The following is a 14615-nucleotide window of genomic DNA, read 5'->3' on the forward strand; positions in this document are numbered from 1 at the left end:
AAAAAAAAAAAAAAAAAAAAAAAAAAGAGGTATGCAACTTGTATCAGAACCAACTTACAATGGAGTCGACGGAATGGAACCCTGTTCATAAGTTGGAGACTACATGTATTTAGTTCCTCATTCATTCAACAAATTATTATTACAGCCTTACTATGTGGCCAAGAACTATTAGAATACAGGTGCTGGGATTACAGCACTGAACAAGACAAAGCCCCTGCCCTCACGGAGCTTATATTCTATTTGCAAAGAAAGACATACAAATTGAAACAGTAAGAAAAACAGATTAGGGGCTAAAGTATCAAGTGATGGTACAGAGGGTATAGCTCTTTTAAAATAGAATGGTCAGCTTCTCTGAGGAGGTAACATTTTAGCAAAGTTGTGAATAAAATGGAAGAGCAAGGCCTGTGAAGATCTGGGAACGGCATTCTCTAAGCAAAGGGAACAACTGGACCAGCGTCTCTGAGACAGAACAAGCTGGCCATGTTGTAAAACAGAAGATACAGCACGAATTTCAGTTTTAGCACGAATGATTAACAGAGAAAAACATACTGAAAAATGTTTTACAAATGACAAAATTAACCTCCATGGGCCAAAAAACCGTTTGTTTGGTTTTTTTTCCCATTATCTTTGTATCTAATTCCCCAAACCCTAAAATATTTGCATGGTTTCATCAATAGCTGACAGCACCACACAATAAATGTCAGAGGTAAACAAAGTTACTAGGACTAAAAGGAATCAATGCAATACTCAACTAAAGAACTTTTACGCCAAACCCACTAAGAAGACTTAGGATGAAAACCAAGAACCACATCTCATGCACAAACTGATGCAAAGGCATGCTAGTAATAACTACTACAATTACTTAAAAATAAAATAGTTTTAAAGGGAGAACTACACCACATTCATAGATTGGAAAACTCAATGCTGCTACAATGTCAATGTTCCCAGATTGATCTGCAGATGCAATGCAATCTCAATCAAAAGCCCAAAAGAATTTTTGTTAGAAACTGATAAGCTGATTTGGAGGACTTACACTGCCTGATTTCAAAAGTTAGGATAAATAAAGTACAGTATTGGTGTAAGAATAGACATAATTATCAGTGATACAGCAGAGTCCAGATTTTTGATACAGGTGCAAAGGTTAACAACTGGGAAATCATACTTTTTTCAATGAGAAGCTGAAACAACTGGATATCTATTTGAAAAAAATGAATCCTTAGCTCACATCATACTCAAAATGGATACTCAAAATGGATCACAGATAAAAAAGCTATAAAAATTCTTAAGAAAACATGAGATATACTAAGGATATCCAGAAATTTTTTTAAAAACTGAAAATACCAAGTGTTGGTGAGGATTTGGAGCACCTGGAACTCTCATACACTGCTGGTAGGGATGTAAAACAGTACAACCACTTTGGAAAATAGTTTGGCATAAATATTAATATAAATATTAATAAGTCACATGAAAGTATAATCCCCAAAAGAAGTCTTGTACACAAGTGTTCACAGTAGCTTTATTCACAATAATCAGTAGTTAAAATCAACTCAAATGTTCACCAACAGGTCACTGAACTAACTGTGGTTAAGTCCATACAATGGAATATGACTCAGTCATTAAAAAAAGAACAAATAATGATGCACCAACAATAATGAAATCTCATAAACTTATGCTAAGCAAAAGAAACCAGACACCAGTATACATACTATATGATTTCATTTAAATAAAATACTAGAATAGACAAAACTTATCTATCAAAATAACAGACAGCTAATCAATAGCTGTCCACAGCAGGAGTAAGAACTAGGGAAAAACTACAAAAGGGAACAAGGAACTTTTGTGGGATGACAGACATGTGGTGGTGATTACATGAGTACACACATTTGTCAAAACTCACTGAGCTCTAATTTAAAATTGAATGCATTTTCTTGTATATAATTATACCTCAACAAAGTTGATTAAAATTCTTAAAGGATTATTTAAACGTAAAATTTTGCTTTGCATATAGTAGATGCTCAGTAAGTTGAATGAAAATCAGAACATATTAAAACATTCCTAAGATTCAATGATGAACCAATAAACTGAAGTCTGAAAAAAATATACGACTCCTGGTGGTACACAAAAATCTCTTATTTATATTCACTGAGTATTTGCTCAGCACCTACTTACCAGATGTCAAGAACAGTAGGAGCTGCAAAGAAAAACAGAATCCCAGAACCATAAGAAGCCCATATGCAACTGGATACAGAAGAATGACAAGAAGCTTAAAACTTACGTTGTTAGCAAGAATGCACCATCACCACATCTTTCCAGAGCCTTTCGTGCAGGAGGCTTTGCTGCGAATTCTACGAAACCTTTTCCTGTAGCTCTACCACGATCATCTACAACCACAACAGCTTTCTCTACTGGACCAAACTGGGAAAATGCTTGTTCTAGAAGCTCATTGGAAACAACTGGAGAAAGGTTCTTGACAGTTAAGGCTGCTCCATGTGTAGCAAAGCGAATTCGGAGAGGTCTGCTCTTCAAAATGGTGCCATCCAGCTCTGCTTTTGCAATTTCAGCCAGTGTTCTTGATTCCTTTTTAGAAGGAAAATTTTATTTTTTAAAGTTGATAGTAACACAAATTTTAATAGTAGCTTACTTCTAGAGAGAACTGGGTAGCTTTAAGAAATGGCTGTTTTGTGTCTTTTAGTATCACATGCATTTTATTAACCATTCAAAGATAAATAATTTTAAACATTTTAAGTAGAAAGTTCCAACCCCATTGTCCTGTTCAAAGGTATCACTTAAAGACTGACTGCTCATAAACAAATTACCAGCTACTAAATATTCAAAGCAATATCGTTCTTAAATCTCCTACATATATTAAATAATTACTTTTAGAGATCAAGTGCCAGTTACTGGAAATTACTGAAAACACAACGCCTATACCCTCCATGTTTTTGATACTTATATCTTAATAAAACACCTCATCTCCCCATCGCCAGATAAATCCTTTCCTTTTTTCTTTCCAGAATTTCCATTTTTCTTTCTCCTGAAATACTTTCACAAGCTACACAGTTCTCACCATCTTATACAGAAGCAAACGGACATATGCACGAACTACAACAGTTATCTCCAGTATTTAGAGAGAAGCAAGCACACACATGCACTTACTAGAAAATAAGCTCAGTGCTGAAACCGCAAGATAAGCAAACCTTCTCCTTGAAATATTCAAAGTTGGCACAGAATATAGGCATTTACAATACATAACTAAATTTAATAGAGGTATGTTCTCTTTCCTTGTGTTGTGAGAACTCTACAGGTAGAACTGAAAAAGGCATTATATGTGTAAAATGAGTACAAATATACTGTTATGAGAAATGTCACAAGAGTTTTATTCAGTCCCTAGAATGTTCCCAACAGCTTTAAGTTACTGCCCTTATGCAAAAACGTAACTGCAGAACATTTTTACAAAAACAAATGAAGCTAATCTTTTTAGACATATTCAAAATTGCCATTCTGTTTATTTTCCTTAATGCATTAATAATAGTTCTAATAGTAGCAAACATTTAATGAACATTTAACAAGGGATAGGCACTTTGTACCTAATACATCATTTAATCCAACAACCCTGAGAAATGGAGCCTAAATTAAAATGCTGTCAGGTGGAATTAGAAATCAGAAAGCACATGAGGAAACTTCATGGTGTGAAGTTAATAGTATACAGCTTGATAACACTTTGAGTTAGAGACTATGCATTTGCTAAAACTCACCAAATGGTACACTTTAAAATTTGTACATTGCACTGTACTAAGTTTCAAACATCCTAAAAAATAATACTGGATTCTAGTTAACGACAAGCATCTTGGTATGTTTAGGAGTCACAAACTGATGAACTGAAAGAGGGATGAACAGTGAAAAATCAAGCATAAAAAAATTTAATTATAGAATCTAGGTGGTAGATATATACTCATTTCCATGTTGTAATAGTTTTCATAATAAATTGTTTGGGAGTGGGAGGGGTCAATGGTGGGACTGGGAGAAATAGAATGTTTCCAGAGAGCACATGCTATTCAGATTAAGGAGTCCCTGGGTAGTGCAAATGGTTAAGCGTTCAACTACTAACTGAAAGGTTGGCAATTCAAGTCCACCCAGAGGCACCTAGGAAGAAAGGGCTGGTGATCAGCTTCCGAAAAGTCACAGCCTTGAAAATCCTGCACAGTTCTACTCTGCAACATATCAGGTCACCATGAGTCAGAATCGACTCAATGGCAACTGGTTTGAGTTTTTGGCTTTGTTATACAGATTGAGTCAGATAAAGTCACAATGTGAATTGCCAATTTTTATCTTAAATCATCTAATTTGTTATTGATAGCAACCAATTCAATTTTTAATGCTGTTTAGACCAAACCAAATGTTTACTTCCAGGCAAACAAAATGTCAGGAATATTTTATTCTTTTTTCAAAGCTTATGTTTTTATCATGGTTTTAAAATGATTCTGTTACAGTTTCTCAACCTCAGCACTATATACATTACGGGTCAGAGAGTTCTTTTTGTAGGGGGGCTATCCTGTGCACTGGAGCACTGGTGGCACAGTGGTTAAGAACTATGACAGTTAAGCAAAAGGTCAGCAGTTCGAATCCACCAGCCACCCCTTGGAAACCCTATGTGGCAGCTCTACTCTGTCCTATACAGAAGCTAGGAGTCGGAATTGACTTGACGGTAACATGTTTTTTTCGTCTGATCCTGTGCACGGTAGGACGTATAGCAGCACCCCAGCCTCTATCCACTAGAGGCCAGTAGAACCATCTCCCGGTTCTGACAATGAAAAGTGTCTCCAGATATTGCCAAATGTCCTCTGGGGAGCACAACTGCCTGTTTGAGAACCACTGCTCTAAACGTGTACTGAAGTATCTGTTCTTAGAATTACTTTTTAAAAGCCTAAGTATTTACTAAACTAAAATCAAGTAAAATTATATCTTCAAAATGAGACCAAAGAATTCTTTACTTTATGCCTCAGAAAATGACAACAGTAAGATACAACTTTTATTAAGTACAGAGATAGAGGTCCCTGGGTGACACAAATGGTTTGCACCCAGCTACTAAAGGAAAAATTGGCAGTAGGAAGCCACCCAGTAGTGCCACAGAAGAAAAGCTTGGTGATCTGCTTCTGTAAAGATTATAGCCAATAAAACCCTATGGAACTCAAGCCTCAGTTCTACTCTGGGGTCACGTGACTCAACAGCAACAGATCTGGGCTTTTTTTTTTTTTTGGTGGGGGGATACATGTTACATAAGTACGCATGCACATCATTATCCTCACCAACAATCCTATTACGTGGATTTTGTTGCTATCCCCAGTTTACATATGGGGAAACAGGCCTCGAAAGGTTGAGCACTTGTCTAAAATAACACTGCAAGTGCCAAGATTTAAACCTATACAGAATTTACAATCTCCACCAATATACAATAAATCCTATCTGCCAGCTGGTGTCCTTGCATCACTGTCCGCAAAAAATAAAACTATAGGTTCTTCATAACTGGGAAGAACACAAAAAATAAGTGACTGCCCCAAGATAATAACTACTCAAGCTAGGGTCCAATAATTTCCCCTTCTGGGCTCTTTTCAAAGCACATGAACTTTTCTCTCACAGTTTACTAACTGCTTAAAACTACAAGGGTACTGCTATGGATTGAACTGTGTCCCCCATATAGATGTGTTGAAGTTCTAACCTCAACCCCTGTACCTGTGAATGTGAGCTTGTTTGGAGTTAGGGATTTTTCTTAGTAAAGGTGTTATCGGTTAAATTTACAAGGTCATAGAAGTGGGGCGTCCTCATTTCTTCTGAGTGGTGTCATAAAAGGGGAGAACAGATACAGAAAATGGGAAGAGAGGTGAGACATGAAGATGCATCTAAAGGCTAAGGAATGCCAAGAAACTCTGAGGGCTACCAGAAACTGGAAGAAAAAAAGAAGGATCTTCCCACAGAGTGGACAGAGAGAGCACGTGGCCCTGCCGACACCCTGAATTCAGACTTCCAGCCTCCACAACTGTGAGAAAAGAAATTTCTGTTCTTTAAAGCCACCCACTTTATTGTATTTTGTTACAGCATCCCTAGGAAACTAAGACATGTTAAGCCTGCCCAAGCCCATAGCTGTTCAGTCAATTCCGACTCATAGCGACCCTGTATTAGGTAACAAATACAAGGAAATCCACTGATGCGAACTGGAAATAGCCTTCAAGCCAATCAGTAGAAAGTTGATTAAGTAAGCTGCAGGACATTCATACTGTGAAATGCAATACGGTTATTAAAAACAATCTAATGACATGAAACGGTGTTAAAGATTAAACGAAAAATCAAATCACAATATATATAGTATGGTTTGATTTTGGAGGAAAAATAATACACAAAGGTTAACATTTAGGAAGTGTTTTGGGGAAGGAAAGACCTTTTCACTAATGCTAAAACTGTAATTAAGAAAACTTTCCTGAAATAAAAGATGACTGGAAATGATATACTGGACAGGCTCACTAAGTACATTCTGCAATGTCTTCTATGATATTTGAATGTTTTATAAGAAGTATGTATCATTTCACAATTAAAAAGAAAAAGCATGGGGGGGGGGGTTGAGTCTACAAAGAATAAATAAAAGTAAATTCAGTTCATCTTAAATTGGTTTCTCCAGAACAGGTTCTCAAAGTTTGGCAAGCATGAGAATAACACACGGAGAGGCTGGAAAAACTCACAACTGCTGGGCCCCACCCCGAGGTTTTCGGATTCAGTAGGCATCTCCAGGGAACTCCTAGTTAATTGATGAGGTGAGTAAATTTTTGAGATGGTGTAGGATCAGCACTGCTAGCATGAATGGCAGAGAAAATAATTTAAGTGGCTTTCTGTTTACACTAGAAGAGATCTGAAGTTGCTGGACATGGACCACACTACACTGCTCCAGAAATCTGGTCTAACGCTAAAAGCAGAAATTGAGTTCAGGCCAACTAATATTAGTTTTCGTTACAGTAAACTAACTCAAATCCACTACAACTCTTTAACTGACTCAATCTAAACTGTAACCAGCCAAAATCTAAAAAAGTACACACAGCTTTTGGGTCTACATTCCACAATAAAGTATATCCAAAACAGACAGTCTATTTCATCCCTAACCAGTTCCACTGAGTCAATTCTGAAGTACCATAAATCTACCCTATGGATTAGGGCCTTGTGTGAAACAGCCACTTAAATGCTTTTCCCCACCATATATACTAGCAATAATGACACTACGCATCTCAAAAATGTTGTCTCACCTGATCAATTAACTGGCAAACTAATAATTTCTAGAAACATAAACCTGTATCACTGTCTATTTTAAAGCTACTACACACCCTAGCACTGTAACAATACTTACATTCAGATTGAGTATACACTTCTTTCTGAGTAGAAAGAAATACATAATAGCTCAGCAATATTTAAAGCTATTGTTACTCACAGATTAAACTGTAAAATTATCCATTAAGTCTGATTTTGTAAACTAAATCCAAATTTCCAAATGACAAAGTTTCAACATCCTTACACAAAACTTTAGGATGACAGCTTAGAGGGGCATATCCCAAAGGAGCAAACAACAGTAGCCTTTCTCACCTCCCAATTCATACATAATCACATAGATGAAAAAAGGCAGGAAAAGCTATTAGACTAGAGCTGTGTTGTCCAATCTGTCCAACACAGCAGCCACTGGAGCTCTGGTGCTGTTGTCGTTAAGAGCTTGGCTGCTAACCAAAAAATCAGCAGTTCAAATCCACCAGCCACTCGTTGGAAACTGTATGGGGCAGTTCTACTCTGTGGCAGAATCAACTCGATGGCAACGGGTTCGGTTTTTTTGTTTTGTTTTGTCCATATATGGCTTTTAAACTTATTAAGGATAAATAAAATTCAGTTCCTCAAAACACAAAGGGAAATGGCAGCTCTAACCATTCCTTCTCCTTCAGAATGTCAACTTTAGCATAGGCCAAGAGGATGCCAAAGGCTAAGAATGATGAAAGTGTTACATAACATCCCTTTTGGAAATTTCTTACCAGAAGTTACTTATAATACTTTATTATAGGAACCTAACTTCCTCTATTTTATGGTAACTTTTGCATTCATATTAAAAATAATTTTACCAAGCAACAGGCTGTTTCTCTAATGTCTAAAAGAAATAAATGTATTTCTAATTTTATGTTAAAATGTATTTAACACGGCTTTTTAAGGAAACATCCATGTCTCGTTACTATTAATCTATGAAGAGCCGCCTTTTCTTGGAGCCATTTAGATGTTCAAAGAGTCTTCTTAAAAAAGTGTCGTTTATTACAATCAATTTTCTCCACATTTTAAAATCTCGCATTGTTCACTCATGGAGAGAGTGAGATTTTGAAAGTGAGAGTTCCAATAAGGAAGCTTCCACAAACTGCAATAAGCATCAGATATGACGGTCTAACTGAAAGACAATCGAAAAATCACTCATTTGCGTAAAAATGTCCTCCTCTTTGAAGCATTTTGTTGGAAAAAAAATTCAACATCTGAGTTACAACAATGCTGTATAACTGACACTGATGGAATTCACCACAATGCACACAGGAAAACTTAAGTAGATATTCTGTCTTACAAACATAAACCCTTAAAGTTCTAATTTGGTAAAAATATAAATGAGGCACAATTTCTGCATAACTTACTGGTAAACTTCTCAGGATTTAGATCAAAAAAGGGTCGACTACATAATATTCCAATACTAAAACACGTAAGTAGAATATAAAGCAGTATATATTCCATCCTCACCGCCCCCCCAAAAGCGTGGAAACTCCCAGAATGTAGGGGGGGAATCATATTACATTAGCTACATAAAAATTCAACCCACTATCGCAGATTGAACAAGGTAACTGGAGTAAAGTTTAGGCAACTGACGGTTTACGGTAAATAGTGGTTCTGCGCCGAGATGAGAAATAAAGTGGTTTACAGCGAAATGTACGAAAAACTGGTTGAAGCCAAGAAAGTGATTTAGATTAATTTTTAAGAAGCAGAGTTGCTGGGTTGGTCCTTCACACCCAGTGAAATTTCTATTAAGACCGAAGGTTCCGTTCCAAAAAGATTTTTCATCTTATCCAATTCATTTCTCTTACAATTCTGCCTCGAACAATTTCCTTCCCAAACCGCTGCCCAGCCCCTCAACCCGCACCTCCCGGCCTTTTTAGATACCCAAGCAAAGGAAAACCTCAGTAACTACGCCATCCGGGCAGGGTTAACTTAGAGCCACCTAGCGCGTGGCGGCAGGCCTCACCTACACAGCAAAGCCCTAAGAACAGACAACGCTGGGGAACGCAGCCCGGGGCCCATAAATCCAAATAGACTAAACAGCTGTGCTGGGCAACAGGACAATCCTACACAGTCAGAAACGGAAGGAAACATAGCCCAACAATTTTAACCCGCCACTGAAAAGCGATGTCCAAAAAAGGCCACAAAGGCTTTTTCACACGTGGCTGGAGAAGGGAAGTCAAGACGCGGAGGTCTCCTCCCCTCCCTCATCCCTCTACTGCCTTTCTCTCGCCACCGCTTCCCACAATCGGTGAGCCCCCTTTGTTTACACGCTTGTCCGCCTCCCGCACCAGACGAAGCCAGCAGCATCCTCGGGAGGCGCGAGAACAGTGCGGAGACGAGCGGCCGATACTCACTAGGCGGATGAAGCCGAAGCCGCGGTCCCGGTTGATGAAGACCTCGCTGGGCTCGCCGTAACGCTCGAAGAGCCTCTTGAAGTCTTCCTCGGTGATGTCGGTGGGCAGGTTCCCCACGAAGAGACGGCAGCGCTGTGTGTATGTCTTCTCGCCCGGCTTAAGGAAACTCTTAATGTCAATGGTGAACCCCATCTCCTCGGGGTGGTCCTCTGGCGCGGCGCCCGGCGGCGCCTGCTCCCCAACCATAGCCAGCGCCAGAGCCGTGGCGGCCGCCGGGTCGTTCTCCCCCGACGCCGACTCGAGCGCACGAAGGCGGGCCGGGTTTTTCTCTATGCGTACTTGCTTCAGGTTTCCTCTTAACATCATCTTTTAAGGCGTTTGCTTCAGACACGGAATATACGTCTCCACCGGTATATATAAAGCTATATATAGCTGTGGAAATGAAACAAGCACCAAGAAAGACGAAGCCTAGGTAACCCAGCTGGCACCAGTACCTTCCCAGACTCACGCACGCCGCGTCTGCACATACAAAATGGCGCTACCAAAAGCCGCAGTCAGTGGAAAAGACGCCGAATGCGAGCCCCGCCCCCTCCGCGCACTACCGCAGGCCGCAAAGGCCGAAGCCGCAGCCAGCGCGCCTGCGCATTTTTGGCGCCAACGGCACTTTGGCTAGCAGGCACATGCGCAAGTGAGACGTTGTAGCCCTTAACAATTCTCGGCCTCGTTGTGGACTGAGAGAAGCAGAGCTTCCAGTCCTGGTGTATGTTGGTCGTACTTACAGGGAACGTTATGTGATGTGTGCAGCAGTGTGTGAAAATACAGTGATTTGGGGGACACCCTTACTCTTTTAAATATCTAGCTCAATTTTCAGTGACCTTATGGAGAAATGAAAACTTGAATTTTATGCTGAGCATTGAATAACAACATATTTTCCAGTATCTTAAACAAGTAAAAACACCTTTATTTCTGTCCGTTTGAAGAGCAAGGTTTTTAGTATTGTTAACTCCCCAGAAGCCTGTACAAGACTTCTGAGTGCCTTATTATTAAATATACCCCTACAAACCAACCTCATCAATCCCTCAAGAATGCCTGTTCTTTTTTTCCCAAGAACCTTGATCACTTTGAAGTAACAGGTGGTAGATATTTAACCTAAAAGTTTTTTTTCCCAAGACCGGTATCTCTAGGATTTTGAGTATTCCATGTGACTTATTCTCCTACACTACTGCATAACCTTCAAAGAACCAACTGTACATTCTGTTCTAGGGTAAAAACATCACAGTTAGTAAAGGGAAAAGAAAGTTTTATTCGACATATACTCAAAAAGGCAAAAGTAAGGAACGGACAAGCATGCTGCCAGAGCTAATGTGTGCCCAAGTCCGAGGAAAAGGAAAGTTACAGAATCATCAGTATATATTAACATCAAATGCATAAGATAATTGAAAGCTTCACATTTTCAGATTGGCTAAAAACTGTTAAGTCATCGTGATTCTACAATTTGAACTGTCTTTCTTAATAATCAGTTGTTTTATCACAAGGCTGTAAATGGCATACAAGCAAAAAAGTTTTTGCAATAGTCACAGCAGATTCTCTAGAACTGATTGCCCGTATGCAATCTGTCCCTCTCTCAATAAATAGTTGATCCCTTTGTTAAAGTCTTGTTTTTAACAGTTTATTTCTAATGAAACAATCTGATTTTATAAAATAATTGTGCTGTTAACACTCATATAGCTAGCTGTAGTTATTCATCTCACAGGATTCTCCATAAAAACGCTTACAAAAATAATACAACCAGACTATGAACTCCTGTCGGCCATAGTCTTATTTCAGGGGTCAACAAACTTTTTCTGTAAGGAAACAGATGGCAAATATTTTAAGCTTTGAGAGCCATAGGTGATGATCACCAACTGCTCAATTCTGCCCAGTCCCGCTCCTGGCATAGTGTAAGTCCTCATTGCATGTTAAAAAGAAATGAACTCACAGTCACTCTGAAAAACAAAGTTTTTCATAAAGTGTTTTGCTCTTTTTCATAAGGTTAAACCGATATTTTCCTTATAAGAGCAATCCCTCTTCTGGGTATTTTTCCAAGTGAAATGAAAACTTGTGTTCACACAAAGACCTATGTGCAAATGCTTATCGAGACTTTATTTGTAATCAACAAAAACTGGAAACAACGCAACTGTCCTCGAACTAATGAATGGATAAATAGTGGGTACATTCATATTTACCAATCATATGATAAAATACTACTCAGCAATATAAAGGAATAAACAACAAATAACAACATGACTCAAAAAGCTACATACTGTATAACATATTGGAGAAGGTAAAACTACTATAGAGATAGAACATAGATCAATGGTTGCCAGGAGCTGGGGAGAGGTTGACTACATAGGAACCCTGGAGTTTTGGAGTGATGAAACTAGCTCTTGATTGTGGTGGTGGCTACATGACTGTTCACCTGTTCAAAAGGGCAACTGTTACTGTGTTTAAATTATACCTTAAAATTTACAATACTATTTTAAAAAAAAAAGTTTAAAACACCATCAGGGCTAATTCCTATTTGTCTCAGTCACCACCCAAAAAATTTAAGTCCTAGGTCACCATTGCCCAGATTCTAATCCCCATACATTTTTCTATATTCCTCAATCTGACCCAATTTCCCCCACCCATCCCAATTGCTCCAAAGCCTTCTTGGAAACTCTGTCATCAGCAAAATCCCCTGTTCTTAACTTTTTCTAATAACAACCCCACCTTCCTGTTTTAACCAAAACTTGGTTATCCTCTGAGGACTGCTTCTCCTGCAGCAATCTCTTGAGAGGTGAATGTGTTTTTTCTCCTGTGTCCCATGTGTCACAGGACTTAAGGATGCCATACACGACATCCTCCTTGATCCCTTGAAACTTCAAAACCACTTCTCCCTCTGTCAAAAATCCCAGCTCCAAAAATCTCATGCCAATGCAAACTCCCTCTCCCTCTCTCTCTCCCTCCCTCTCTCTCTTAGCAATCAACTTAGGCCTGTCTTTAAATTTATGACCACAAATATCAGTTAGGACCTCAGCCCTAGTTATTTCCCTCTCCTATTTCCCTAAATAATTTTCACACTATTTTCTCTGTGGCTCACTCATAGCTGATAACATCTGCTTTCATTTATTTCACTGAAGAAAAAGTCACAATCAGAATAAAATCACCTCACTCTCTCACCACCAAATCTACCAAACTAATTCCATCCGAAGCCATATACTCTGCCTTCTCGTCTATTACCATGAAAAACTGCCCATGCTTCACTCTAAGGCCAACCCACTCACTTGTACACTGGATACCATCCCCTTGCCAAGTACTGTGCTTCTGCAGTTATCTAACCATTTTCCCGAATGATCAATTTCTTGATCTGTACTGGATGATTCCCATCTGCAAAACAAACTCTGACACATCTTCCATCTTGGAAAAAAAGAAGAGAGAAGAAAAGGAAAATACCCTCCCTAGACATGTTGTTCTTTGGCTACTATCTTTTTTCCTTTTAAGAAAAATAGAAGAAGAAAAAAAAAGAGTTGTTTATACTTTCTGTCTTCACTTCCTCATCACTCCTTTTCTCCTTCAACCACACTAATTAGACTTTTATCCCCAAAATTCCATTCTGAAATCTCTCTTGTCATAGTATGCAGTGTCCTCCACCTGGCCAGATCCAGTAGTCAAATCTCAGATCTTGCTCTACTCAACCTTTCAGCACCATTTGACATTGTAGATCTGTGCCTCAATTTCCTCCTCTATAAAATTGGATAATGCCTATTTCACATAGTTATTGTGCGTATTAAATGAATTAATTAATGTAAAGCCCTTGGAAATTCTTCCGGCTCCATAAATATTAGTATTACTGTTGATCACTTCCTCCCTTCTTGAAACACTGTTCTATCTTCTTTAATGTCACATTCTCCTTGTATTTGTTCACCTGACTGGCCACTACTCAGTCTCTATGTCCTTCTCAGGATTCTTAATTTCAATATGATTGTGAAAGAAAAAAACTAATAACAGACATCTTACATTTGATTTTAAAATTTTTTCTTACCCACAAAACCAAAATTAAGTGTAAAAAAGACTGACCTAAACTGCAAAAGTATTGACTCATTGTTTTGTACAAAAAGCTGCTCTGCAGTATTGTAGATTTCTCTTTTCCAGCTAAAAAAGCGCAATCAGTAACAAAACCATTACCTCGTGATTTAATGAAAAATTCTGTGGGCTTCTTTAATTTTAATTCTGTTGTAGGGGAAAAACATTACAAAGTTTAGTAAAGCAAAAAGGAAGTTTTATAGTATCTCATAACACGGATGAAACTGGAAGATATTATGCTGAGTGAAATAAGTCAACCACAAAAGGACAAATATTGTATGAGACCTCTACTGTATAACTCATGTAAAAGTTTACACACAAAAAGAAAGAATCTTGGTTGGTTACGAGAGATGGGAGGGATTGGGGGGGGAACTAAATAGATAAATGGTAACTTTGGTGAAGGGTAGGACAGTACACATCACCGGGGAAGCCAGCACAACTTGTACAAGGAAAGGTCATGGAAGTTCCATAGACACATCCAAACTCCCTGAGAGACTGAATTGCTGGGTGGAGGGCTGTGGGGACCATGATCTCGGGCAACATCTAGCTCAATTGGCATAACACAGTTTATAAAGACAGTGTACTACATTCTACCTTGGTGAGTAGCGTCTGGGGTCTTAAAAGCCTACGAGCAGCCGTCTAAGATACTCCACTGGTCTCATCCCTTTGGGAGCAAGGGAGAATGAAGAGAACAGGATACAAGGAAATGATTAGTCCCAAGAACTAATGGACCACAGCTACCAAGGCCTCCACCGGACTAAGTCCATTACAGCTAGATGGTGCCCGGCTACCACCACTGACTGCTCTGACCAGGATCACAACAGAGGG

At 38.8% G+C, this 14615-nt stretch overlaps 1 protein-coding gene across 3 annotated transcripts in view; it reads right to left on the reverse strand.

Annotated features, from left to right (window-relative positions):
* The window catches only part of PSPC1 (paraspeckle component 1), a 113640-nt gene extending 103420 nt beyond the window's left edge, over window positions 1-10220 (reverse strand). For 2 of the 3 annotated variants that reach the window (XM_023725691.1, XM_023725690.1), the window contains exons 1-2: window positions 9684-10220; window positions 2276-2577 (exon numbers count right to left, since the gene is read on the reverse strand). In XM_023725691.1, coding sequence (XP_023581459.1) covers window positions 2276-2577; window positions 9684-10049 — 668 coding nt within the window. In that variant the 5' untranslated portion in view covers window positions 10050-10220. The remainder of the gene's footprint in view (window positions 1-2275; window positions 2578-9683) is intronic. The other variant, XM_023725692.1, reaches the window with a different exon arrangement.
* Between the last annotated feature and the right edge of the window lie 4395 nt (window positions 10221-14615).

The sequence above is a fragment of the Trichechus manatus genome, unplaced genomic scaffold (genome assembly GCF_000243295.1).
Source record: "Trichechus manatus latirostris isolate Lorelei unplaced genomic scaffold, TriManLat1.0 scaffold00356, whole genome shotgun sequence".
Classification (NCBI taxonomy): domain Eukaryota; kingdom Metazoa; phylum Chordata; class Mammalia; order Sirenia; family Trichechidae; genus Trichechus; species Trichechus manatus.